General features: G+C 41.5%; 1 protein-coding gene across 13 annotated transcripts in view; it reads left to right on the plus strand.

Moving 5' to 3' along the window:
* LOC144506416 (dystrophin-like) overlaps positions 1-27,261 on the plus strand; it is a 1,861,003-nt gene that overhangs the window by 1,637,095 nt on the left and 196,647 nt on the right. For all 13 annotated transcript variants that reach the window (XM_078232507.1, XM_078232503.1, XM_078232508.1 and 10 more), the window contains 4 exons: positions 5,423-5,595; positions 16,781-16,937; positions 21,376-21,496; positions 25,115-25,383. In XM_078232507.1, the coding sequence (XP_078088633.1) occupies positions 5,423-5,595; positions 16,781-16,937; positions 21,376-21,496; positions 25,115-25,383 (720 nt within the window). The remainder of the gene's footprint in view (positions 1-5,422; positions 5,596-16,780; positions 16,938-21,375; positions 21,497-25,114; positions 25,384-27,261) is intronic.

Raw genomic sequence — 27,261 nt, forward strand, 5'->3', positions numbered from 1 at the left:
CCCCACAGCCCTGCCCAAATAGACCCCGTCCACAGTAGGCCCTGCTCCCTTGGCACTGCCGATGTCCGATGGACAGTGCCAAGCTGCCCTCTAGGCATGGGCACTTTGCCCCTTGGGCAGTTCCAGGGGGCACAGACTGGCACTACCAGGGTGCCCATGCCCAGGGGGCACCATCCCCTGCAACCGACCCCCTGGGGGGCCCTGATTGCCCCCCCTTCACTCCGGCAGGGTCTCTCACTAGTTCCCCGAACATGGGGAGTTACTCTAAACCCCGCCAGAATGAAGTACTCCTGGCCAGTCTGGGATCCCCACTGTGCTGCCCCTCCTGCCCCTCCGAGATGCTATCGGGCCCGGCATGGATAATCACATGTAAAATATATTTTTAAAAATACATTAAGTACAGATTTAAATCACTTGCGTCACTTCCCGCCAGTTTCCAGCGCGGTCCCGACTGTGACTGTTCCCTGGCTCTGGGAGACGCACATGCGTCGGGAACACGTGCGAATCCCACGAAATGGCCAACACACGATTCTCCGGAACAGACCCGCCAAAGAATATGTGGGTTGCAATGGGAGAATCACCCCCTACGTTGCCATTCTTCCACTGTTGTTGGTTCAAAATCCTGGAACTCTCTTCCCAACAACATTGTATATCTTCACCAGGTGGACTGCAGCAGTTCCAGAGGATGGTTGACCATGGCTTTAAAAAAAATTGCCCTTAGTGTCCTGGGATGCGTAGATTTGAGGGATTAGTGGGTAAATATGTAGGGATATGGGGGTAGGGTCTGGGTGGGATTGTGGTCGGTGCAGACTCGATGGGCCGAATGGCCTCTTTCTGTGCTGTAGGGTTTCTAAGATTCTAAGATGGTTTTCTTAAGGACAGTGAGGAATGGGCAACAAATGCTGACCTTGCCAGTGATTCTCATGCCCCATGAAAGGATCCTACCCCTACTCCTAATTTGTCTTATCATATCAGAAATCATTCAAAAATTTCATATTTACAGAATGTATCTAATTCCACTCTGGTATTTTAATGAGGAGGTTAGCTCCCTTAAAACAAAGAAGAATTTGATACAAGTTATGTTGTGGCTACAATAATATTGCTGGCAATCATTTTTAAGGGTTATATATTTATAACAACCATTTATGAGTGCTCTGCAACTTTTGGGCTTAACAATCAATTAAAGTGATATATCTTTGGTGTAAACAAATGTTTATTGCTCAATGATCTATATAAGAATAGAATAGGAAATGTATCAAAAAGATGAACAGCTATAATAAATAACTTCATGGCAGAGTAAAAGTACATACAATGTTTTGAAAGAAAAGTTAACTTGTTCCAGTTATCATCCATTAATGTATGCGGGTTGTAAAGGGTTGCTTCAGCCTGATAAGAAACAATGCATTTCAAATATACAGGTATATATATGACTGTATTATGTCTACTGGTAGTTTACCATATAAACTACCACTGAGACTCATAAATAAGCTGCCTTGGGTTGAATTTGTTCCATCTTCCTCCTCGTGGATTGATTTAAATAATATGCATTGATGTAAAAAGCATACAAATGTGTAATATATATATATACATGAGTTGATATTCCAGGAAGATGCACACAGGGTTTGTCTCTGAATTACCACCAGTTTTGAGGTTGTAAGCCAGTGGTGGGCAGTATGCGGCCTGGGGGCCACATGTGATCCATCTAGGTTCTGAGTGCAGCTCAAGAGATATTTTGTTGACATTCGTTCACGCACAAGGTTGTCACATTCTGCTAATTTCCATCCACATAGTTTCTTTTACCTCCCGGTATGACTGAAGTGTACGCACATAAAGCAAGGGTGAATGAAGTGAGGTACATGCTGATTGCACACAACATTGAAAATGAGAGTTTTGCACTCTCTCTGCTTCCAAAGCATAAATATTTATTTTGTTTTTACCATTTGTAGTTGCTGACAGTTCTACTAATATATGAATGATTAAACATTTCTTATAACTCATTCTATAATATTCAGTGCGCATTCAATCTTATTCATCAGGTCATGGCTCGTCAACAAACCCAATTTCAATCTCACAGCATACTGAGATGACGGAGGGTCCCTTATGTGGCCCACTCACTAATCTAGATTGCCTATCACTGCAGTAGAGTGCTTTTAAAGGCTACTGACTCAAATCCTCCACAACCTTTTTAGTACTTTCAAGGGTGAAACATGGGAATGAGCGCGATGAGGGAGCATTGGGGCGGGGGGGGGGGGGGGGGGGCGGGGGGGCGGTGGGGATGCTGGGAAGGGGGTACATGGGGGAGATGGGAAGGGTGGTGTTGCTTTTTTTCCGAACCATTTCCTATATTCCTTAGATTTAGAAGAATGAGAGGTGATCTGATTGATGTATAAACATTTATCAGGAGGTTTGACAAATTAGATGTTAGGGGGATGTTTCCCCGCTGGAAGTCTGGCACACAAGGTCACAGTCTCCATAGTAAGGAGTTGGCTGTTTAGGACTGAGATTAGGACAATTTTCTTCATTCAAATGGTTGTGACGCTTTAGAATTCTGTACCCCAGAGAGTTGTGAATGCTCATCCATTGAGCTTAGTCAAGACAGAAGTTGATAATTTTTTGGGGAAGATGTGAATTAAGGAATATGGAGGTAGTCATAGTGTCATACAGCACAGAAACAGGCCCTTCAACCACTATGTCTATGCCGACCATCAAATACCAATCTAAGCTAATCCCACTTACCAGTTCTTGATCCATTACCTACTATGCCTTGGCGATTTAAGTGCTTGCCCAGATGCTTCTTAAATGTTGTGAGAGTACGTGGCTCTACCACTCTCTCAGGCAGCGCATTCCATATTTCCACCACCCTCTGGGTGACAAGATTTTCCTCAGATCCCCTCTAAACCACTTGCTCCTCCTCTGGTCTTAGACCCCTGTGCCATACATTAGGTACCACATTAGCTACCCTCTGGCACTTCACCTGTGGCCAGCGAAGATTTAAATATCGCTGTCAGGACCCCTGCAATCTCCTCCGTTCCCTCCCATAGCTGCCTGGAATACATCTCATCAGGCCCTGGGGTTCATGCCCCTGTATGTCCACTCAAACATCTAAAACGTGCTCTAGAACGTCACTGTCCCAACTGAAATCTCCAGCTATAATGGTGTTTTCCTTAGTGAATAAAGATGAAAAATTTAAGAGCTCACCCAAGTCCTCTGGCTCCAAGCACAGATTGCCCCCTTTCGTCTCTAATGAGCCCACTCTTTTCCTGGTCGTTCTCTTGCTCTTAATATATTACCCCTTATTGTCCCAAAATGTATAGGTTGGGAGGATTCGAGGGGAAAATATGTGGGGTTATGGGGATAGGGCCTGGGTGGGATGCGCTGTTGGAGAATCGGTGCAGACTCAATGGGCCGAATGGCCTCCTTCTGCACTGTAGGAATTCTGTGATTCTATGCCATCAGTAGTGTCACTAATATGAGTTTGTGGTCAGGAATGAGTGCTTTTTAAAGGTACATAATAAAACTGTCTTTTTGGTAACAACATCTATAGATTGTTGACCATAAAATCCAGGAAATATTACCCAAACCGAGAAATTGCTTTCACTTTAAACAAAAGCACAATCCATGATTTCCCAGAGCTAATCCACGCTGATGTGTTTTTTTTCCCAAGGGAGATCCAAAACAAACTGTTTCTCAGTTCAGATATTCTCCTGGCCCAAGACTGAGTTGCTTTCCTCAATTAAGACTTTTGCAGATTTTCCACATACCCCAAAACGCAGGAGTTGGCTTTCACTGGGGCTTGGCCTCCACAACAATGAACTGTAGCTGAAAATTTATTTTCATAAATACCTTTTTTTCTGCTTTCATCTTAGTTCTCTATTGTCTTCAAATATCCCTTTGAAAGCTCAGGCTCCCAAATATTAATATCTTTCCTGCTCCTATTTTGGCTTTATAAAATTTAAAATGTCTGTTCACTCATGAATCTCCATGTACAGGTTGAGAGAAGCTTCCTGCATTTGTAGCAGAGGTGGGTAATAGACTTCTTCTTATCCATCATCTCAACCATGTGCATAAAACCACTCCTTCACAAGGGACCAATGCTCCTGAATCACTATGCTTTTGAGGCTGGACTCCTGACATCGGAGTCCTAAGATAGTTGTGATTTCACACCTCACTCCTTCCCCCTGAATTGTGATAGCCACAGCATTTACATAGTTATTCCAATTTAAATTCTGGGTAGTGATGACCACCAGGATGTTGAGGCTGGAAGATTTAGCAATGGCATTGCCATTGAACGACAAGGGAAAATGCTTTGACACTTCCTTATGGTGATGATTTTTGTCTGGGACCTGTGTGTCATTAATTTGCTTGCCATTTAACAGTACAAGCCTTGATATTGTCCATGTTTTATGGCAAATTGGCACAGACTGCTTCATAATCTCAGAAATTGTGTTTGGAGCAATAGTTGAATTTGCTGATGGAAATGCTTTGTATTTCAGCATCTTCTATCTTACTTTGAGATGTAACATGTATTTGTTCGCAGTAGCCAATATACAGGCATGTTTTGTTGTATTTAGTTGTGTTAATGATTCAGCAATAGATGTTTCAACTATTTGTCTCATGAGTGAATTGTCTCACTTAATAATTGTCCAGTGTTGACAGTCCTGTCAATTTGGGGTATCGGAGTTTACCTACATAGATACTCTCACCTTATATTTCCTTCTTTGAGAAGATGCAGGTAGGAAGGATCATGAGGATGAAAAGAAAACAATTGTCCAATGTACAGAAAAGCAAAAAGCTCACTCAGTATAGTGCAGTTGGCCCAATCAAACCTGTAGGTGGGTTAGTATGCTGGGATGTGCGTAGCTGTTTGCAAATTGGGAGCGTGGCATCTGTTTGAGGAATGTTCACATGCCAGAACCCTTTAAAATTTAAAAAGAACTGAGAACTGTGATGCTTTTTTATTTCTATAAAAAACAAAGCTAATTATATGAGTGGTCTATTCAACTGTTGTGTTGCTGAAAGGCCACTGCCCTGAATGATGGTATTGTATCCTCTGGGTTGGTTATGCATGTTAAGGCTGGTTCTTATCCAGCCACACATTACTGAGCAGAAAGTGGACAAGGATCTGCGCTTTCTCGAGCAAACTATCCCGGGCACAATGCAGGCACCTCAAAACCTTTGCATCCTTCCAAGGTTTAGACTCAAAATGCTGCAAAGAAAAACGTATTACGTAAAGGTCAGTGGTGTCAGGAATGCATTTTTTTTTTGTTTTGTTTTATTTTGTTGTCAATTTTATTTCCAATTTATCATTGAATTGAATAAAATGTGAAGTCAGGCACAGTTCAATGATTGTCCTGACCGTGAAAGCCCATTTTTGACAAATCGAGAAATATAAAAGCAATGTGTTTTTTTCCTTCTTTGACAGGATCTTCAGACAGAAATTGAAGCTCACACTGACACTTACCATAACTTGGATGAGAATGGACAGAAAATACTTAAAGGTCTGGAAGGTGCAGAGGATGGGGTTTTGTTGCAGAGGCGTCTTGATGACATGAACTTTCATTGGACTGAGCTCAGGAAAAAATCGCTAAATATTAGGTAAGACCTTTCACCTGCGCTCCCCTGGAAAGACTAAGCTTTGCTTTTGATTCCCGTGTAAAGGTAAAAGTTCAGCATTTCTGCCTCAAAATGTTATTTCAAAATTATTAGGAATCCACAGTGGTGTTACAATTTATAAGATAAAACCTTGGATGTACTATTTCCCCTGATGGCAGTTCGGTAAATGTGATGTGCAGTGTGGTGTGATACTAAGGATTATAGACCACCTGATGCTCACTTCTCAGGCTCACATTCATAGGTCCTCGGAGAAACTATTGCCTGACATCCCTGGAAATACAGCTAACTCAGGAATAAGCTTCAGGATACAAGAGGGAGGGAAAAAAAACTAAATGGAAAGAGAATGGGGGAAGGAGTCTTAATTAATCTCTTCATTACAGTGCTCATCACAATGCAGAAAAGAGGAAAAGCCGTGATGATTATGGTTCTTCCATTTCACTGTATGTCACAATATTTTGGCATTTCATATTCTCCTGTGAGTCTGTAAACTGGTTTCAAGTGTTGCAGGTGCAGTAACATTGAGGGAAAAACTCAGTCCCGTCACTGCACAGGAGTAATGTTTGTACCAAGAAAAATAACTTTTTTAGTGGGCTTCTTCTTTGCTTGATACAGGAAGTCTCTCTTGGAAAAACTAATAATAAATTTTCCAGTCTTTGCGGAAAGCTAATGCACGAAGCATTCACACTGAGCTGCTGGATTTGGGGTTCACTTTGCTGCCCTCACTCCCACTGGAAATCACTCGACAGTGTCGTTGTTGTCTGGAAAACAATGCAACACTGTGTAACAAACAGCATTGTGTTCTTTATACTCATAAATCTCAGCTCAGCATTCTCGCAGTACTGCTGCTGATATGTTAATGGATGTATTTCAGGAATCCACTAACATGACATTGCAATCATTTGCAATTACCATCCAATGATTCTGTGTTCAGGTTTCTTTGACTTTTTAATCTGCTGGTTCACTCAACATGAACTTTCGTTTCTGACCACTTGTTTGGAAAGCTGATGGGTGGCACGGTGGCACAGTGGTTAGCACTGCTGCCTCACAGCACCAGAGACCCGGGTTCGATTCCTAGTTTGGGTCACTGTCTGTATGGAGTCTGCACGTCTGCGTGAATTTCATCCAGATGCTCTGGTTTCTTCCCACAGTCTGAAAGGCGTGCTGGTTAGGTGCATTGGCCATGCTAAATTCTCCCTCAATGTACCCAAACAAGCGCCAGAGTGTGGCGACTAGGGGATTTTCACAGTAACTTCATTAAAGTGCTAATATAAGCTAATGTAAGCCTACTTGTGACTAATAAATAAACTTTTTTTACTTGAAATCTGCCATTTATGAGATATCTAAAAAACTAAACATTTGAATGTGTGCTGCAACTGAAAGCTTAATTTCCAGACATACCTGGCTTTCCTCGAGTAGGTATTGATGGTCAATAGCATTGCACATTCCATCAGCTGAATCTCAACAGTTGACTTTTGAGTCCAATTCCAACAGGCGATGGTGCATTTTTTTCCTTTTCATTCTGAATGTCAAGGCTGTAAACAGCACATATCTGAAGCAGCAAACTTTAATTGCCTCTGGAAGTACCTCATTAGTAAGTCAGAGTGCAGAATTCCTGCCTGAAGCTTCAGTGAAGTTGATGAGCCTCATTAACATTCAATATTAATGACACTTTAATGTTACTTATATAAATCAACATACCTTCCAAATGACACTGTACATTATGACTCTGGTGCTGTCAAAGGTCAGTCAAATTTTTGGAGTATTTTTCATTTCCAGATTTATGTCGACAGTGATATTTGCTTGTCCTCTGCAACTCCACCAGGGTCATCAGCAATAACCATCATGCTTGTCACATAGAAATTTGCACACGCATATGTAGGAAATTGAGACCAGCAATGGATTGACAAATACATTACACTGCACGACATAAAGGGCAAAAACCCACAGATTAAAATAACTGCATTCAGGTAAATAGTAAGTGTCACATTTGTTACATTTATCTTTGCAGAGATTCAAATACTAAGACAGCTATGAATAGCTTGCCCTGAGACACTCTGCAGGTCTGTCTGCGTGTTTTCCTCTGGATAGGATTGCACTGGAGCAGCAGCAGTGTCTATATCTGAAACTTGGCTAACTTTTTATTAAAAAACCAAAAATAAAAAGAATTTACGGCACCAGATGTGACCTGAAATTTGCATTACTAATCAACTCAGTGCACTCTCCTTTCTTTATAAATGTAGAGAAGTGTCGTTATCTAAATCATTTCTGGCTGGAATAAAAAGCTAAATTGTCATCATGCTGTGGGAAGACTGTCAAAAGTTGTTTGGTCTTGTTTATTGTTTTTCCCCCTCTCCTATTTTATCCTGAAACTATTTGCATTCTTAGTCCTGCAGTACTTAATCTAACTTCACATTCTTCACATGATCTTGGGCATACCACCAGCAAATGACTTGACCATAGGTTTCACAGCCAATCTTTATCCAGTCTACATCCAAGGCTCACAAGTTTTTTTTTAGCAGGACTCAGTGGAGAACGAATGCAGAAACTCTGGCCCATTGTTGTGCCCATCCTCTTGTCCCTTTCCCCTCTCCTTAAACTCTTGGTTTGGGGTTCCTTAGGGGTTTTTGAATGTTGTTCAGTGAGGCTAGGATTGGCTAACTCAGTACAGGCCAAGAATCAAAACTGGGATCTTACTGATCAACATGGCTCACAACCACACGTTCAAAATTGGATTGTATTCATTGAGCCTCCAAGGGAGCAAATAGGGACTACTAAATGCTGAAACAGGGCGCAAACTGTAAAACAATGTTCAATTGCTCAGCATGTTAATTTCTCTTTAGAGCACAATGTCCATAAAATAAATCATCAAGCAAGTCTATATTGGTGACATGAATGGCAATTTCTGATGTCAGTGGGGTAACTTGTGCTACACATTGCTTTGTTAAGGGATTTTCACATCAGTATTTTTTATTTTGTTTTTCTTTAAAACTAATAAAAACAAATCTTGTCTTCTCACAAAGTGATGATTGCCTTGACACGGTATCAGACATCCTACAGCACCCAGAGATGATTCCATTTCTTTAGCTAGATGATATCAGTCTCTCATTTAAATAAATCCAATATACTGACTACTCTATTGTAATAGGATTTAGAGTTGCTCTGAAGACTAAGCTTTCTTACAAGCACCTGTCAGTCAGTCAAACTTGTAATCATTGCTAGACTGCTTACTCACACATTTCATTTATTTTATCTTTATATGTTTTAACCCAGCTTGCCTACTAATAAATAACACAGATCTGTTGTAAAAGCACAAACATGTATTTTCGACTTATGGACACAAACTGATCTTTCATTTTATTTCAAGTGAACATACTACATTTATAGATTTTATTTCTACCACTGATATCTAATAGGAATTTTTATTTCTCAAGGTCAGCAGGTTGACCTCTGATATGCAGACCATGTTTGTGAAGTAACAGTAATGTTGCTAGAAATACCTCTCTGCATGCAACAGACAGAGACACATGATATAAAATCCACTGTTTGCAGTTTGAAGGACATACCAATTTTCCCTTAGAGGTGAAATTGGATTAGGTGCATGCTTGTAGAAATCCAGATGTAGGGGGTTGGTGTTAGGCTGAAGTGGGGGGTGCACGCGGGGAACCGTGCCGGGAACACACATTCACAAACTGATCCTGTCTTAGCCTCGGTGAATAGGTCAATTTTCTGGAGGTATTAAGTCCCATAATACTTTAATCCATGTCTCAGTGGTGGGGATTGCTCACATTTTTTTCAATTTAAATTTGTACACATTTTAACTGTAAAGAGTAAAAATCCTATTAGCCTGTTCATATATTGATCAGATTAAGTAATTACTCGACACACAGTTTTCAGCTGCTGTCACTACTTTGAATTGCAAATATGAATACTAATATTCGCAGCAAATGAAACGCTATTTCAGCTGTGTATCTTGCTATGGGCAAGGGAAAGACGTTGGATGATTTCCCCTTTCTTCCCCGCCTCTCAACTGATTGCAACAGAATATATTTTTGAGAAGGAGTGTTTTAACCCCTTGAGTGCCATGACTTTTAAGACTTTTAAAAGCAGACATGAAAAAGCCTTCCTTTTAAGTTTGAGTCAAAGGAAAGGATACATATTCATTTTCTAAATATCCAAAATGTAATTGCAGTAAACAACCATTTCTCATACACATAGACCACACACCCAAGGAAAAATGAGTTCTAAAGATGTAGCATACACTTAAATTTATTTAAAGTTACTATTGCTCTATCTCTCCAAAGTGATTGTCAAAAGCATTGCGGGCCTCGATATTCCCTTTCAGTTCATTGGATGAAAAAGGATCTCTGGTGATGAATTCACACAGTATTCCTAGCATTATAAGTTTTCTGACAATTCAATCAAAGGCGTTAATGCTCTCTCCACTCACATTGTCTGTACCTTTAAGACTTGATTACCTGTAAATACTCGCATTCCAACCATTATTTTGTAAATTGAGTTTGTGTCTCTATATGCCCTGTTTGTGAACAGAATTCCCACTTACCTGACGAAGGGGCAGCGCTCCGAAAGCGAGTGGCTTTTGCTACCAAATAAGCCTGTTAGACTTTAACCTGGTGTTGTGAGACTTCTTACTGTGGATTTTACAGGCAGGGCTCTTTCTCTCTTGCTGGAAAAGATAGCTTCCCTCTGTTTGCATATCCCAAACTGAGTTTCGGGATTGTTATTAGAATAATAAGGTATCTGATACATCAAGCGTGTTTTTGTCATGTGACAACAGTATCAATGTTTCCCATAGTGCTCATAGTGAGTTGATGGCTAAGCAGTTCATCGCACAATGGAGGATGCTCAATATCCCATCAACATTCCAGCCATGAATAGCTACCAAAATGTCTTTATTTCTAATTCCATCTTCATGTGGCTAGCACAATGTAACATAGGAGAAGGGGTAGCCCATTCGGCTCCTCGAGTCTACTCCAACATTTATCTAGATCATGGGTGATCTACCTTAATGCCATCTTCCTGCATGATCCCCATATCCCTTAATATCATTGGTATCTAGAAACCTATTAACCTCTGCTTTGAACATACTCAATAACTGAGTCTCTACAAACCAAGAATTTCAAAGATTTAACACCATTTGACTGTGTTTCCTCATCTCTGTCCTAAATGACCTATTTCTTATTCTGAGACTGTGCCACCCAGCTCCAGACCCCCAACTTCCTGCATCTACCCTGAAGCCTCCCATCCATTGAATCTGTCTACACTTCCCGCTGCCTTGGCAAAGCAGCCAGCATAATTGAGGAGCCCACGCACCCCGGACATACTCTTTTCCACCTTCTTCCATCAGGAAAAAGATACAAAAGTCTGAGGTCACGTACCAACTGACTCAAGAACAACTTCTTCCCTGCTGCCATCAGACTTTTGAATGGACCTACCTTGTATTAAGTTGATCTTTCTTTACACCCTAGTTATGACTGTAACACTACATTCTGCTCTCTCTCATTTCCTTCTCTATGAACGGTATGCTTTGTCTGAATAGCACGCAAGAAACAATACTTTTCACTGTACACTAATATAGGTGACAATAAATCAAATCAAATCAAAAGCCCTGAACAAATGTTGTACATTTCATTCAACAGTCATTGTTACTTTAAGTCTTCTCAATTGAAATGGAGAGAAGTAATCGACACCTGGGAAGGCAATTTACATTTTACATATTTTCCCAGAGATATCACAGCATCTGACTCTGTGCTTGTACAGAAACCACAAAATAAGTCACGTGACACCCTGGAGTCCATTTTGTCAGGGTAATTTGTCCATACCCAATACTGCTTCATTTTAAGAAGTAAATTATCCATCTTACGAATATGCTTTACAGGCAAATGATGCGACAGAACCAATCTTAGCTACAAGAGGTATATATCCTCCAGCGAAAGTATTCATGCAAGAGGAGTGCTATATTTTGGGTATGAGGGGTGCAGATTTTTGTTCTCTTTTTTCATCAGTTTCCTGGCAGCAATACACAGATGCTATTCACCTTCCTTTACTCAATACCATTATTCATGTGTGAACCCAGACACTGATCATCAGCCAGTTATCCAACCTCACGGAGCATTACAGCTAAACCACCCTAATTCTCACGTGATTGCCATGTGGCCTCACTTCCAACTGTATTTGTGGAAGAACAACTAGATCAGGACTCTTGGCTGATTTTCATCATCCCAGCTCAGGCTTTCTGAGGCCACATGTGCTTGGCTTCTGTCTCATAAGAGGTCATGATGTGGAGATGCCGGCGTTGGACTGGGGTAAACACAGTAAGAAGTTTAACAACACCAGGTTAAAGTCCAACAGGTTTATTTGGTAGCAAACGCCACACAAGCTTTCGGAGCTCCAAGCCCCTTCTTCAGGTGAGCTTGGAGCTCCAAAAGCTTGTGTGGCTTTTGCTACCAAATAAACCTGTTGGACTTTAACCTGGTGTTGTTAAACTTCTTACTGTCATAAGAGGTCAGCAGACTCAGCACAGACTTTTGTAGCAGAGACCTTCCTGAATTGCATGGTTTGTTTGCTGATTGCGTCAGCTAGTGGAGTCAACTGGACACCATGTGAAAAGAGTTTAAGGGCTGATGGAGTATATGAACAACATGTTTGGTATCATCAAGCATCCAAGTTACTGCTGCTTGCTCTTGCTATTCTGACAAATGCTGCAGATATGTTTTCACAAATGAAATTTCTATGCTAAAGCTACCAGTTAGCTGGAGGTATTAATTCACACTGCTGTGCCTAGAGTTAGACAAGCAAAGTGTTGCACAATCTGTCCATGCAAGTGTGCATGTGTGTCCATCCCGTGTCCTTTGTGCTGGTTAGAATTTAGTGCTGAAAAGCCCACAGAACAGTTATTACAGCAGCCCATGCAAAGCTGATGTTGTGTGAGGCAGCCTGTCTGAGCTGGGTCTTAACACCACTTGCTGCACCATAAATTTAGCCACTTAATTTCCATGTCATGCCTGCTGGTTTAATGAAAGCCAGCAGTTCATCCCAGCTTTCAATCTACTTTGCTTTATAATCATTTACCTGAGAATTCTTTCTGCAAAGCAATGTTGCAGAATTGCAACCCAAACAGTACATGCACAGCCTTAAAAATGCAGTCTGGATTTTGATTCAGCAAGATCAGCATTGCTGCTAATTACTGAGACCCAACAATCGTTCTCGGACAATAACTAATGCCTCTTGGGGTAGGAGTTCATGTGTGAACCAAGCAACTGTTTTCAGCTGATGTCATACTGAATAAGTCTTTATGGATGATAAAAACCCTATTCAGAAAGCAAATGTATTGACAGAAAAATTTATCTTGTTCAAAAACTGGCAACATCAGATAGCAATAATGACATTTTTTCTGTCATTTGGAGTCAGAAATAGAGGATTATTCAAGGGCTATTAATAAATGTGTCAGCTCCTTTTTGGCCTTTCACACAAGCTTGCTTATTAAATGATCTGCTTTAATGACTGAATCAAGGAGAAAGTTACAAAGATTAACAGCTTTGATTCACAGAGAAAACACTGATGTCCAATTTAAAGGGGTATTGATGCGGACTTTGATTTCTTTTTCAATTGGTTCAGTTTGGAGAACAGCCTGCTCTCATAACTCCATTGCAGAGCTGCCAACCTGGTTGATGGGAAAACTCATGGGCACCAGATACAAGTGTATTGTCACATAAATGGTTTCTTCCGCAGATGTTTTGTCTTTTCAAAACATGTTGTCCTCTTTTCCTCAATGTGCCTGCTTTACTGGCACCTGTTGCTATTTCACCAAATGGGCCATTTTTCACAAGTTCTGTTGCTCTTGGCGCACCTGATTTCATGACAGGTGCCCTATTGACTGAGAGTCATTGACTAATAGTCAGCAGCAGTAAGAGTGACTTGTCATTTTCCTGCTGTTTTTGGATGCTGAGGTTGATTGTAGCAAACTTATTGTTACTCTGGCTGACATCAAGTGAACAGCACAATCCAAGAGTAAACCTGAGACCTTTGTGTCCTGTACAAAATCAGGCTGAAAAAATTCCACTTCTTATCACAAGTGCACTGCTGCTGGCCATTCTTTCCTTGCACACTGTATCCAAATTTTGGCTTGGTGGGTGAGGTCTAGGTTCCTGACCCATTTGCCTGCCATCCTGCTGTCACTTCCCTATGCTACCTGCAGAAATTGGTTGTAATCCCTAAGGTAAAGGCAGGCATGCTCCTAGGGCCCGTGATGGAGAGAGAAGCCTGATAGTGCCTTCCCCTCCCTTCGCTTTGTCTTCCCAGAATTTTGGCTTCTGAAGGTCTTGACTCAACCAAGATCATCAGTAGGAGATCTGTTGTAGTTTTGTGGGATCTTCTGTCACTTTAAATAAGCTCACATCTTGTCCAGTGCTGTAATAATTCTCAACTACCAAACCACCCGAATTTTGTTCAGGCCCACCGTATAGCTCCCAGGTTGCTCCACTTGAAAAATGGACACTGCAGCTGGAGGTTTTCGGAAAATAATTAAATTTAAGTGTTGTGTTTTACAGCAAGGTATTTTCATACCAGTCTAATAGGAAATGCGGTGGAAATGTTAATTTTCCCTCAAGAATTCAATCAATATGAAGTTCATTAGCCTATCTTAATTATCTAGAAACACCTTACACTACATTGTGCTGGAAGGTCGCTAATCCTGGGTGGTCAGTCGGCAATATTTGGTATATACTTGAATAGTAAGCAGAAAAAAACAGATATACACCAGATTGACACTGCCAGGGGCGGGACCGGGGGTGGGGGGGTTCCTCTAGGGAACCCCTTTGGGGGCTTGGCTTCACATAATGTAGGGTGGGGCACGGTGATGGTGGAGGGTGGATGCCTCCTTTTGAGGGAGGGGGATGCCTGCATTGGGGAGGGAGATTCCTGCATTGGGAGGTGGGTGGTGTGGCTGCATTGAGGAGGAGGAGGGATGCCTGTATTGGGGTGCAGAAGTTGGGGAAATGACTGCATGGGAGAGGGGGAATGCCTGTGTTGGGGGTGGGAAAGGAGTGGCTGCATTGGGGAGGAGGGGGAAATATCTACAATGGTCATGGAGAAGGTGGGAACGCCTGCATTGGTCGGGGAGAGGGGATGCCTGCATTAGGGGGGAGGAGACTGTGGCTGCATTGGGAGTGAAGAAGGGGGGGGGGGGGTCCAGCTGCATTGATGGGGAGGGTGTAAGCCTGCATTGGGAGGGTGTGGAGGGAGGGGAAGCCTGATTTTGGGGGGGGGTGGGGGGTGCATTGCAGAGGGAGAGGATGCCTCCTACATTGGGGGTGGGGGAGGGTGTAGCTAAACTATGGAAGGGGTGCCTGCACTTTGGGAAGAGGGATGCCTGGATTGGGGGTGGGAAGGGGGAATCCCTGCGTAGGGGGCTGGGGGAGGGGAGGTTGCTTGCATTTGGGGATAGTGGGGGAGGATGGGGTGGCTGCATTTAACGGGAGGAAGGGGTTGATGCCTACATTGTGGTGTGGCGGGGGGGGGGGGAGGAGAGATGTCTGCATTGGGTGGAGGGAGAATTTCTGCATTGGGGGCAGGGGGTTGCCTGCCTACGTTAGGAGAGGGGAGAGGGCTCTGATACCCTGATGCCAGCAGTGATGAGGCAGGGGGGTACTTTATCTTCAATCTGAGATTAATTTCTGTGGAACCGGCTTTGCTGGTCTTAAGGCCCCACCCCTCAGGAATGATGGCTCAAAACATATCCCCCTGCTTTTATTTTGATAAAGGTCAGAAGATGTGGAGAGAAAACTTGCCTGTTTTTCTGGGAGAAACACATCGGTTTTTAGGCAGAACCTGACACTTTGCCATTTTTTGGGGAAATTCTGTCCATTATTTCACAAGGTCTGTGGCTATCTACCTCTGAATGGAAGTCATCAGAATTGGTCTCTCAGATTAATGTTCAGTGTAGTGCTAAGGAACAGACTGATTGGATAAAATGCATTTTGTGAATCAACACTAGCTTTGTGACTTAAACCAATTGTTTTCAGTTTCTTGTACCCTGTTGATGCAAATTGTTAGTGGAGGTGATTTTCCGACCTCACCACGCCTAGAGCAGATCGCGACAATCCTGCAATATTACATGCGGGCCTAAAAATGGGTTTTGCGCCCAGTGCCAAACAGTTTGTAATCATCCTGGTCCCTGGCTATTGGTGCAAACCGGATCCCACCCAGGAAGGGCACGAGGCTGATTAGCATATTTAAAGTAACATTCAAATATGCTTCGCCCATTCAATGTGGGATTCCCCCAGATCCCGGGATCTTCTGACCTCCAGGGGTGGCGTGGGCCCAGCGAGAATCGCTACTGGTTTCCACTAGCAGAGTAATGGGGAAGCATGCGGCTGATGTGGGGGAGGCAGGGAGAGATCGGGGCGTCCTTTCCAAACGGCACCCAATCGCTTTGCAGCCAATCATGTTTCCTTCTAAGGCTAACACTTGCATGTTTTCCAGCAAGGTCATTGGATAGCAATCAAGAAAGAAAGACTTCATTGACTTTATTCCCATCTCTGTCTAAAGAGCTTGAAGCTGAATGTTTTAGCTTAAATGACTGAGAACCAAAGCTTGGACTTTTTGAATCGCTGTAGTGTAGCAATGCACCGGCCAGTATTTTTACAGCAGTCATGGAGAGGGGACAGAAGGTAAAGCTTTCTATAAAATTGTAGCTGACACTGACTTCGTGAATCACATTGCATGTGTTACACCAACATAGAATCTTATGTTGTCTGTTTTATTTGAAAACAAACATAAAGAACTTTGGGTTTGGAATATTCATTTATGTCAAGAAGGTTATTAACAATATTCAGTGATTTGGTATATTTCTCCAGGAGTGCTCCATTTCTTGTCACATGTTTTGCAGAGAGAATTTCAACTGATCATGCAAAACAAGAAATGCGTTTGAATAGTATGCTGGAAGAGGTTTTTATGGTACTGTTTTGTTTTAGTCTATGGTTCTGGAAACACAGTAGAAACATTCTACATGTTATGGAATAGCAACACTCAAATAGAGCTGTTAGGTTGCAGTTAGTAGGTACAGCCATTTGCACAGCCCAGGTTTTTTTTTTGTTTTTGTGTTTTCTTTGAGTGAACACAATGCTGAGGTTTATTTTTACCGTTTTAGAGCCTGTCTGGAGACGAGTGCCGAGCAGTGGAAGCGACTACACATTTCTCTCCAGGACTTACTGGCATGGTTGAATTTGAAGAACGATGAACTGACAAGGCAAAGACCTATTGGTGGCGATGTTCCTGCTGTACAACAGCAGAATGATGTTCACCGTGTAAGGAAAAATTGATATTTTCACTGCTTTAAAGTTCTGTCGTAAAAAAATATTTCAACTCCATATCTGCTTGCAAGGACTGATTGGTGTTGCCAGACAAATGGCACCTCTTCCATCCCTTGAGGAATATATAGCCTTCTTAGTTAGATTATGAATTGATCACTGCAAATAACAAAATGTGCTTAGCTTGCCAACTTCATTCAGTGTAAAATTAATCACTGCAGGATAACAAATGGCAACTTGTAGGAATGCTGTGCTAGATGATGAAAAACACGTTTGGGTTTCATTTACAAGATTTGAAATTTAACCTTCACACATTCTGGAGTGATGCTGGGAAGTGTGCAACACATTACATTAGCACTTTAGCCCAAAATGAACAATGCATCTTTGTTGACATGCATGGTTTAATTTTCAGAATCGTCTTACAATCATGGAAAAGCAATGAATTTTTTTGTTTCATGTATTTAATTAAGCCACAATGGTAGAGAATTTGGATAAAGCTGGGATAACTCAAACAGAATTTTTTCTCCTAGCCACAGGATTATGTATGAAATTGAAACTATGACTATAACGATCAATGCAGCTGAATCCTTTAAAGAAACATTGCCCAAGGGTATATTCACACTACAACTATTGAGTGAGTGTAAAGCAGTCTTGCACCAAGTCTACAATTATCATATAGCCTGAATCCAGATAGTGAAGGCTTGTCCCAACAATAACACAAAGCAGAGTGAGATTTCCTTGAGGAGATATTCTCAATCAACATGCTTTGGTGTCAGTTTGGGTCTTAGCACGCAATTTAAATACACAAAAGTTTTATGTGATTGTGAGGTAGAAACACTAGTGTTAACTGCCTAATTAAACAGTGAATTGACTGAAAGAATTGTGGACTGGAATTTTCAATAGCTTTCATAATCTCGATGGGGAGTCTCTGTTGAAACTTGATGAAAAGTAATGTTCTGAATTCTGACAGCTGGACCTTATCTTACTTTGGCTGGAGTTTTCCTGATTAATAAGTTCTCTCCTACCTTTTCTTCCTGCCCTATCTAAAGATGTTGGCAAGAATGTCCTAGAACTTTTCAGGGTAACTGTGATACAAGACCAACATGGTTTATGGCAAAGAGATTTTGTGTTACTGATTTACACTGGACTTACAGGAAAATATTGATTCACACAAATATCCTTGATTGTTTGTACCTCTTCAAATTATAAATCTCTGCCTTTTGTTTACATAACTCCAAAGCGTGCAAGAAACTGGCTCCCTTGAGTTTAGTGCATTTACACCAATAATGCACTGGCATAGATATTTGCTGAAGTATGGGGGAGAAGATGATGCAGTATTAACATCACTGGACTAGCAATCCAGAGGCCAAGGCGAATGCTGTGTGGAACCTGGGTTCATATCCCATTATGACAGCTGGTGGCATTTAACTTCAATTAATAAAATCTGAAATTGAAAGCTAGTCTCATGGTGACCATTTAATCATCGAAGTGCTCAGCATATTGCAGAACTTCTCTTTCAACGTTTATGGAAGGTTGAATATTCGGCTGACAAGGACCGGGATTTTCCTGCCCCGTCTTGGCAGGACCCATTGCGGAAGATTTGGCGGCCCAACCAAAAGCCCATTGATTTTTGGCGTGACTGGATGTTGATATATGAGTTTTGGTTTTGGCAATATTCAAGGACAGGCTGATTTTCTTTTATGCAGAATTGAAGTGATCAAGAGTGGCTTGCAAATCTTTTGCAAAGTGGCAAATGACACTACAGTCATCCGCAAACTGTAAATCATATATGTCTATGGTGGTCGGTTTGGTTTTGGCATGGAGGTGACTGAGGTTAGAGCTTTTCCATCTAGTCGGTGTTCAATGCTGACAGCAGAGGGCAGTTTATCTTTGATGAAGTGAATAGTCAGTATCAGATAGATTGTGATGGGGGCAATCACACTGCCTTGCTTGATCCTGGTCCAGATTTTGAAGGCATCTCTTTCAGATCTTTTATTCAAGATAGTTGTAGTCATATCATTGTTGCAGGATTGTGATGAAGTTCCTTGGACATCCAAACCTTTGGAGCACAATCCACAGAACCTCGCGATGGTCAGTTCGGAGAGTGCAATCAAGAGTTTGTGACATGTTCCTTGGATTTATCTGACGACAAAGACAACATCAGAGATTTCTCTGGAAAGTCTGAAGCCGTACTGGAAATAGGCGATTCGGAAGAATGCATGTCAGAATTTTCCCTGCTATGACCAGAGGGAAATGCCCCGATAGTCTCCACAACACCATTTATCACCCACTCAGATAGTTATAATTGTTGCATTCCCGGGGGGGGTGGGGGGGGGGGGGTGGATGGATGGCAGGGAGAGTCTTTTATCCTCACAAATCTGTAAGATGAAAAGTATTCTATCCAGCACTGACAGATGGCATTGTCATTGTGAAGAAAAGAAACACCATCCAGCGAGCTGAGGGATTTGACCTTGGTCTATAGATGGTCTATAGATGATGCAGTTTCAAAACCCATTGTAAGTCACAATGGTCAGCTTATTGTTGGATTTCGTGGACTTTCTGTTCCCACCATCTTCAGGATTTGTCTTTGCACCTCATCCTTGAGCTGTTGCGTTGTTGCCGCCTTGAGTTGCGACCTTGCCTTGTTCTGTCAGGCAATGTAAGTCACTTGTCCTTGTTCTTGGAGGTCATGTATTTCAGATTTGTTTTCATTGAACCACTCATGGTGTTAAAGATGCTCGACCCCAATGGTCTGGGCACAGGAGTCTAGTACAGCTGACATCATGTGCTGTTACCGTTCTCAAGTTGAGTTGGATGTGTGAAGATTTTCCAGGTTGGTTGAACGTTACACTTGGAATTACTCTCTTCGGCCGAGTTACTTCAGTGCTGAAACATTTATCTTCTTCCTCTTTGACTTTTGGGCCTTGTGATGTCTTAGTGCTCGGGGGATGTTCATCACCAGTTGGACAAGTCTATGATCTGTCCAGAAGGCATCTGTTGATGGATCAAATGATTCAGACATTACTTAGATCTGTGACCTGAACAATTTCAAAATCCAAGAGTTGCCAATGTTTTGAATTAGGATGCCTCCATGTGGTTTTGTATTTTTCCTTCTGGTGGAAGAGGGTGTTTGTTATAATGAAGCCGTACTGAACACACTTTATTAACAGGAGGAAACAATTTGCAATGGTTTTTCCCAACCCCTTTTTCTCAACCATTCTGCTCCAGACCAATCCTGACATTAAAGTCCCCCAGAAGGATGATCTTTTCTTATTTAGGGATGGCAGTGAGGACTTCCTCAAGGTCAGAGTAGAAATTTTCCTTAAAGTCTTCATCAGAGTCAAGAGTCAGGGTTGGGCATAAGTGCTGATGAAGGCTGAGCTGAAGTGTCATGATCCTTTCATTTATATAATTGGGGTGTTCTGGCAATGCATCCAATGAGGGTCACTGTTAGTCTTTCCTTTACAGTAAAATGTGTATCCTCTCCCGCACCCCAACTTGTTTCTTCAGCTGCCCCTCACCAGGAAGGCAGGTATTACTGAGGGTGGTGATGTCAATTTCGAGTCTAGATAGCTCATGTGATCCAATTGCAGTTCTTCATTTCTGGATGGTCACCCTTGAGATGATCCATGAGTGTTCTAACATTCCAAATTGCAAAATTTAGAGTCGCCTTTCTTTGACCACAAAACTGGTGATCCTGCAGAGTGTCGTTCACCAGCTAGGAGCAAGTGGGGCAGATTGTTTTTAGGATATCTTTTCTAGCTGCCTTCACATTTGGCATGAGCAGAGAGTATCCTGAGGAAGACTGTTCAGTCGCAGAAGCAGCTGCCCAAAGACAGCTCTGTCCCAACACTCATGACCAGCAACCTTCATGCATCTGTCACCTCTGTGCAGATCCTTGACTCGGGACTCCTAGGTTCACAATCTTGTCCCAATCGACAATTCTACATCTCTGCAGAACTTGGCAAATTGACCCTGGTAGAAGCCTGCATGTGACTTTGTTTACATGAGGACCTTGGGGCATCATCATTGACCACATGATCTTGATAGATTTAGTAGCTAAATTTCAGTGACGTATTACACCATAATGACCAAGGCTACCTTGCCACTGCAGCCTTCTTCCACCTTCACAGCCGGGGATGAAACATAACTGTTCTTCACCTGTTATGCCAGGCCATTGTCTGGCAGCTTCTCCAGACCTTGCCATGATGGAAGACCCTACCAATAGCAAGAGATCCCAATAACATTGCTTAAGTGATTATCAGAGTGCACATGCCTCTGCACCACATTAAGGTGCTGAGCCACAAAGGGGAGATGTATGACATTTGTAGTGGTACAATTCCTGAGGGTTAAATAGTATTTCTCTCGCTGATGACTTAATTTCAATACTTTAATCCTTGTGGGAGTTGAGTTCTAATGTGCTATATACTTTCAGACTTTCAAGCGGGAGTTGAAGGCAAAGGAACCAGTGGTCATGAGTGTTTTGGACACAGTGCGTGTGTTCTTAGCTGATCAGCCTATTGAAGGACCTGAAAGCCTTCTGTCATCACCAAAAGGTAATTACTCGGCTTGTGTTCAGAATACAATAAAAGTTAATTATTAGCTATTCAGTCGTTACTGTATGATTTGCTGAAAACCATTTAGTTATGTTCACTTGGGGACAGTTATGCTGACTTGCAGATTTCTGAATGATGAGATGAGGTTTTGTGTTATCAGTAGACTCAAATACAGAGGACTGAATAATTTGCTATCCTTACTGCACCACACTTTTTAAAAGAAGGGTTTGCATAGCAGCAGGCTTAGTTGGTTTCTGTTGTTCTTTGTGTTTATCTCTAAGGACCATTAAAAACAGTGAGATTTGATAAAAATGGTGAGAGAGATTCCAAAACCATTAAAAACATCTGGAGCTATGGCTGTTTTTAAAACACCGTACCAAATAAAATACTGCTGATGATCCTGTTGTCAAGTTTTATTTTCTCATAGACCTGATGTGGCACTAACCCATAAGGAGCAAGCAAATCTTTGCTTTCTGCTAGTCTGGCCATAAAACTGATCATTAACAAATCATGTAGACATGTGGGAGGCAAAATCTCATCATTCCTGTGCCCTGTGGTTGGGGGGGGGGGGGGCGGGTGGGGTTGCTGCGGTATTTTGCCATTGTGCAAATTGTGGACAGGTTTCTGTTGTGGGGGAAGCACACTAGGTTGAGAGTACCTAAATCCATCTCACATAGGTTCCTTACCATCTGCAGTTAGGAAGAGATATTTCCATTGCTTCATTCTGATTGCGTTTGAAACCAGCTGTTGGAGATGGAGAAACTGTGCGATAACCCAATCTTCCAGTCATCACAGCTCATGATCTTAAACCTGCTTAAACCGATTGAAAATGGCAAAAAAATATCCACCATTATCACACCTTGGATTTAATTTGAATATTCCATTGCTTAACAAAAACTTTGCAAAATATTTGTACTTTTTAAAGATTATATTTAATTCATTGTGCCTTACGCATTTTGTGCTAGATTCAAACTTAATAATAGTAAACAATTAATTAAACTGCATGACAAATAAAATAATACTTAGGTTAGGTCCATGGTGTAGATCCGACTTCTTACACGAAGAATCCCAATTGAGTGCAAGCTCTTTTTCATCAAATCCTTTCTGTTGACATTCATCTGCCTTTTCTCAATACCCGTGCCTGCACACTTGAGGTAACAAGTGCTTGCTGATGTATCTCAAAGTTGACTGTGTTACTCATGCACATACAAGCTGTCAAGGAGAAACCTTGTCCAGCAAACAGCCATTCCTTATTTGAATTGGTACGTATAGTTCGGTAAAATTATTTCTGCTGTTGTAGTTGGTGTAAAAAAAATACTCTGCACGACATGATAGATTTTGGATTCACATTTGCAAGTCCCCAGATGGTAGGTTTCTTGGCGAGAACATCACTGGGTAGCAATAAATGGAGCCAAAGCACCATCACTCAAGGAGCATCAATTGGTGCATCACTTATGAACCTCCTAGCCATCCATCACATAACATTGCAGAGGCCTGAGAGCAGCCCATTATTTCGTCCCCCTTGGCAGAGTAACTCAAGTGCAGAAGATAAAATGATGAAACAGGACTCAGTGGCACAGTGAATTATCATTCTGCCCTTTTCCTTCTGGGACTTGTTTGAATGCAGCTCAAATGGATAGGATAAGTCTTTCCTTTGTGACAGTTCTTTGCAGTCTAAGTAAAATAACTTTGAATACTAACAACTAGCTTGTAGGGAATACAAATCCACAGCACAAAACTAGCCTTAATTTGCTGTTAATAGGTAGCAGATTGTCAATGACGCACTGAAAAACAGCTGCTTTTTTTTGTTAAACTGGCATTAAGGAGGGAAGTGCTGGAACTATGAAATACTAATCCTCACCATTATATTAGAAAATGCACATGAAGATTAGCTACATGACTAAGATATGAGGCATGCCCCCATGTCTGTGGAAAGGTAGTTAGCAAAAGTCAGCAATTCAGAGAAGATGGGGAAATGTGGCAACATTAAAGCTGTAAGTATATTTCAAATGCTTTAGCAAGTTATGTGTTATTTTTTATTTTACCCATTATAGAAGCTACAGGAAAGTGCTACTACCTCTGCGTTAAATTTTAATAATCGCCAAATTTGCAAGTGCAACTTATACATCAATGTGATCTTGCAATTCTGCTTGCCAGCTGGTGCAGCTGGCTCCCATAGAAAAAGGATTTCTTCAGTTCTGTCATGGTGTCAGGCCCAATAATTTGTTCATGCCAATTTGTCTGATGGTATCATCACTGCTCATGGTTTCAGTAAATTTGCACTCTGAGAATTTTTGGCAGGGTCAGATTCCTGGACAACAAACAATGAAGCTATTTCAGAGCAGCTATATTGGCCACTGGATAGATTGGGCTTCAACGTTTGCCACTGCAAATGATTGAGATGTCGATTTCATGGGAATGCTTTAATAGTCTAGTTTTTTTTTTTGCCCGTTCTTCGTCCCATCTCATTTGAAGATGCTGACGCATGTCAACTAAGCTTTCCACTGACACTAAGCCCTCCTGGTAACTTACCCGAGTAACTGCCCTTTCGTGGATAAATCCAGGATGTGATATTGGCAAACTATTCAACTGTAAATGGTGTCACAGCTGAGCCTAGTCCTTTTCTCATCCCAATCCATGCATGTACGAATTTCAATTGCTGGATAGTGATCAGTACTGAGAGCCTTGATTAACATTTTATTTCCCTTGCCCGTGAATATTAAGTTCAATTCTAAAGATTCCTGCTGCAATAAAACATTTTAATTTTTTTGATTCACAGCTGTAATCTTCAAAATTGGAAAAAGAAAGTGAATTACGCTCTACTATAGCATTCCACATATTCCTGTGTGACCCACTCATTTGGTGGAACATGGATATGACCCATTTCCCCACAAGATTTGTCATGCTTTTGGAAGATCATAAAAACTCACTGCATCCTGAAGACTGGCTAATGTTTAGCTCAACAGCGTAGCAAGAAAGCAAAGAGCTGGGTTATTGTATAGACGCAAGGAAGGCCTGTGTTGCATTGTTTGGTTGCTGTGAATCCATGAAATAGCCCTCATCAGAATTTAATGGGGCAGATTGTGAAAGTTAGTCTTTGCTGGTACAGAATTCTTTGGAACAGGATGAAAAGTTAGGAATTCTGATTGGCACCTCTGATGGAACCCATGCAATTGATGGAAAATTATGCAGGCTGACTTCTGCGTCAAATTCCCAAATGCCACCCTGTAATGCAAAATTCTTGAACTGGGGTGGTGCTAAATCACAATTGTTAACCCTACAATATAATTATATATAATCCACCTAAAAATTTAATAATTTCTTTGTGATGAAGAATTTTATAACCCTGTCTTCTTTCCTGAGCGCGATGTGAAGTCAAGTCAGAAAAACTTTGTTTTTATAATGTCTTTCATGGAGAAAAATAAACTAAATTGCTTCACAGAAGTGCAATCCAAAAACAGATGCCAAGCCTAAGAAATAGATATTAAGAAGCGTGACCTAATGTTTGGCCAAATGTTTTAAAGTGTAGAAGGGATAATTTCACATCTAATTGCAGTAATTCCCATTCTTTTTGTGAGCTTTAGTGTCTTAACAGAATTCTCCTTCCTGTTTATTCAGTGAAAACACCAGAAGAGAATGCCCAGACTGTTGCCAGAGTAATTCGGAAGCATGCCGAGGAGGTAAAAGTCGAGTGGGACAAGTTGAGCACTCGCTCTGTTGATTGGCAAAAGCGCATAGATGAGGCCCTGGAGAGGCTCCTGGAATTACAAGATGCAATGGATGAATTGAACCGTAAACTGAGACAGGCTGAGGCTATCAAAGATACCTGGCAACCTGTGGGAGACCTGCTGATAGACTCACTGCAGGACCATATTGAAAAAGTCAAGGTAAATGCCAACAAATTAACCTGCAGTGTGAATGATGGTTTGCAAAAAATGGTCAGGTTTAGTATATTGTCCTTTTGCATTCAAATCTCACATAGTTCATAATCTATTGAAGTTTGACAGAATTCACTATAAACAGTTAATATGTCATGCAGTGTTTGGGTCAAATAGTTGTTCCAAATGATTTTGCTATTAGACTACTTCCATTGAAACTCTATTTGCTAACAAGATCTATCTTTTTGTTGAACACTTGGGAGATAGAATTTTCCTTCCATTCTATGTACTTGTTGCTATGAACAATATTAGGGGTTGCGAATGCAGCATTTTTCCCTTGAGTGCCAGAACTGAATACACCTAATCAGATATGACAAGGGCTAGATGCAAAGAAAAACTTCCTGATATTGAGGGGGAGTGAGTGGCCTACAGTGGCATGCAGCTACTTTCACCCATGAGTTTTGACTTCAAAGGATTGATTTTTTTTTAAAATTGCACTCTCAGCAGTGAGCCTTGCCCAGGAAAACTTCACAGGAAATTTTCGGCTCACCTTTGCATGTCCAGCTGTCAAAATTTATAAAATTGGCTCTCAAATCCAATATAGGTGGCATTTTAATCATTCCATGATGGGGATGACAGGGTAGGCTGGAGTTAAAAATGGAAAGTTGTGTAAGATGACATCAAACTGTCAAGTAATTGCAGGAAAAAATTACCCATTGTTTGACAGAAGTGAACTACGAACTATAGAAAAGTGAATTAAATGCTTATGTAGTGAGAATGCTTTCTGAAGGGGACGGTTTTTGATAGCAAGCGGAATTGATGATGCAAAACAGAGGAATCATTTGTTTGCTTCTCCAGTTTTTTCTTCTTCCCTTCTGATTGAGACATTGGGGTAATTTTAATCCCCAAATATGGGTGTGTCTGTGTCAGGTTGGAGCTTAAACTGTTAAAAACCTGAAACATGAATACAACCCATTTAGAACCCGGCCACTCATTCTCAACCCAACTAGAAAGGAAGCATTGCTGGATGTGGTGCTGGCAAATCAGCTGGGTCAAATGGATCAAGAGGAGCACTTGGGTAAGAGTGATCATCGCATCATAATGTTTAGATTAGTAATAGAGAAAAGCAAGGCACAATCTATTACAACAAATCTAAATTTGAAGGGGACTAATTTCAGTGCAATGAGAAGGATTTAGCCAGGGTGAAATGGAACCACGGACTGGCAGGAAAAACAGAAAGGGTAATCTTTTAGGAAGAGATGTTTCAGGTACAAGCTAGGTACATTCCAACAAGGCTGAAGGGTAAAGGAGCCAGTAAAAGGGCTGCTTGGCTAAGGAGGAAGATAGAGATATGATCAAACAAAATAAGATGGTTAATGATGCATGTCAGGTGAAATGAAAAGCAGGTCAAATACAATAGGTTGAGAGGGAGGAAAACAGGACTGGCAAAGAGAGAATAGGATGGCAATCAACACAAAAGGAACCCAAAAATATTCTACCAGCAAATGGCAAGCAGGTGGAAGAGGGTGATATAGGCTTAGAGATGGTTAGAATACTTAATAAGTACTTTGTATTGATGTTGACTAAGGAAGGGGAATCCAACAAAATGTCGGTAGAGGCAGAGATAATGGAGGCAATGGATAGTGTGAAAATTGAAAAGGGGAAGGTACTCAAAGGGCTGGATGTGCTTAGGGTAGATAAATCATCTAGTCTGAATGGTGTGCATCCCAGATTGCTAAAGAAACGGGGATATAGATAACAGAAGGGTTTTGTTTAATTTTTTAATCATCCCGAGAAATGGGGAGATGTCAGATGATTGGAAAGTGACAAATGTGACATGCTTATTCAGGAAAGGGTATGAGGGGGGCGGTACGGTGGCACAGTGGT

This window comes from Mustelus asterias, chromosome 17, assembly GCF_964213995.1.
Source record: "Mustelus asterias chromosome 17, sMusAst1.hap1.1, whole genome shotgun sequence".
Lineage (NCBI taxonomy): Eukaryota > Metazoa > Chordata > Chondrichthyes > Carcharhiniformes > Triakidae > Mustelus > Mustelus asterias.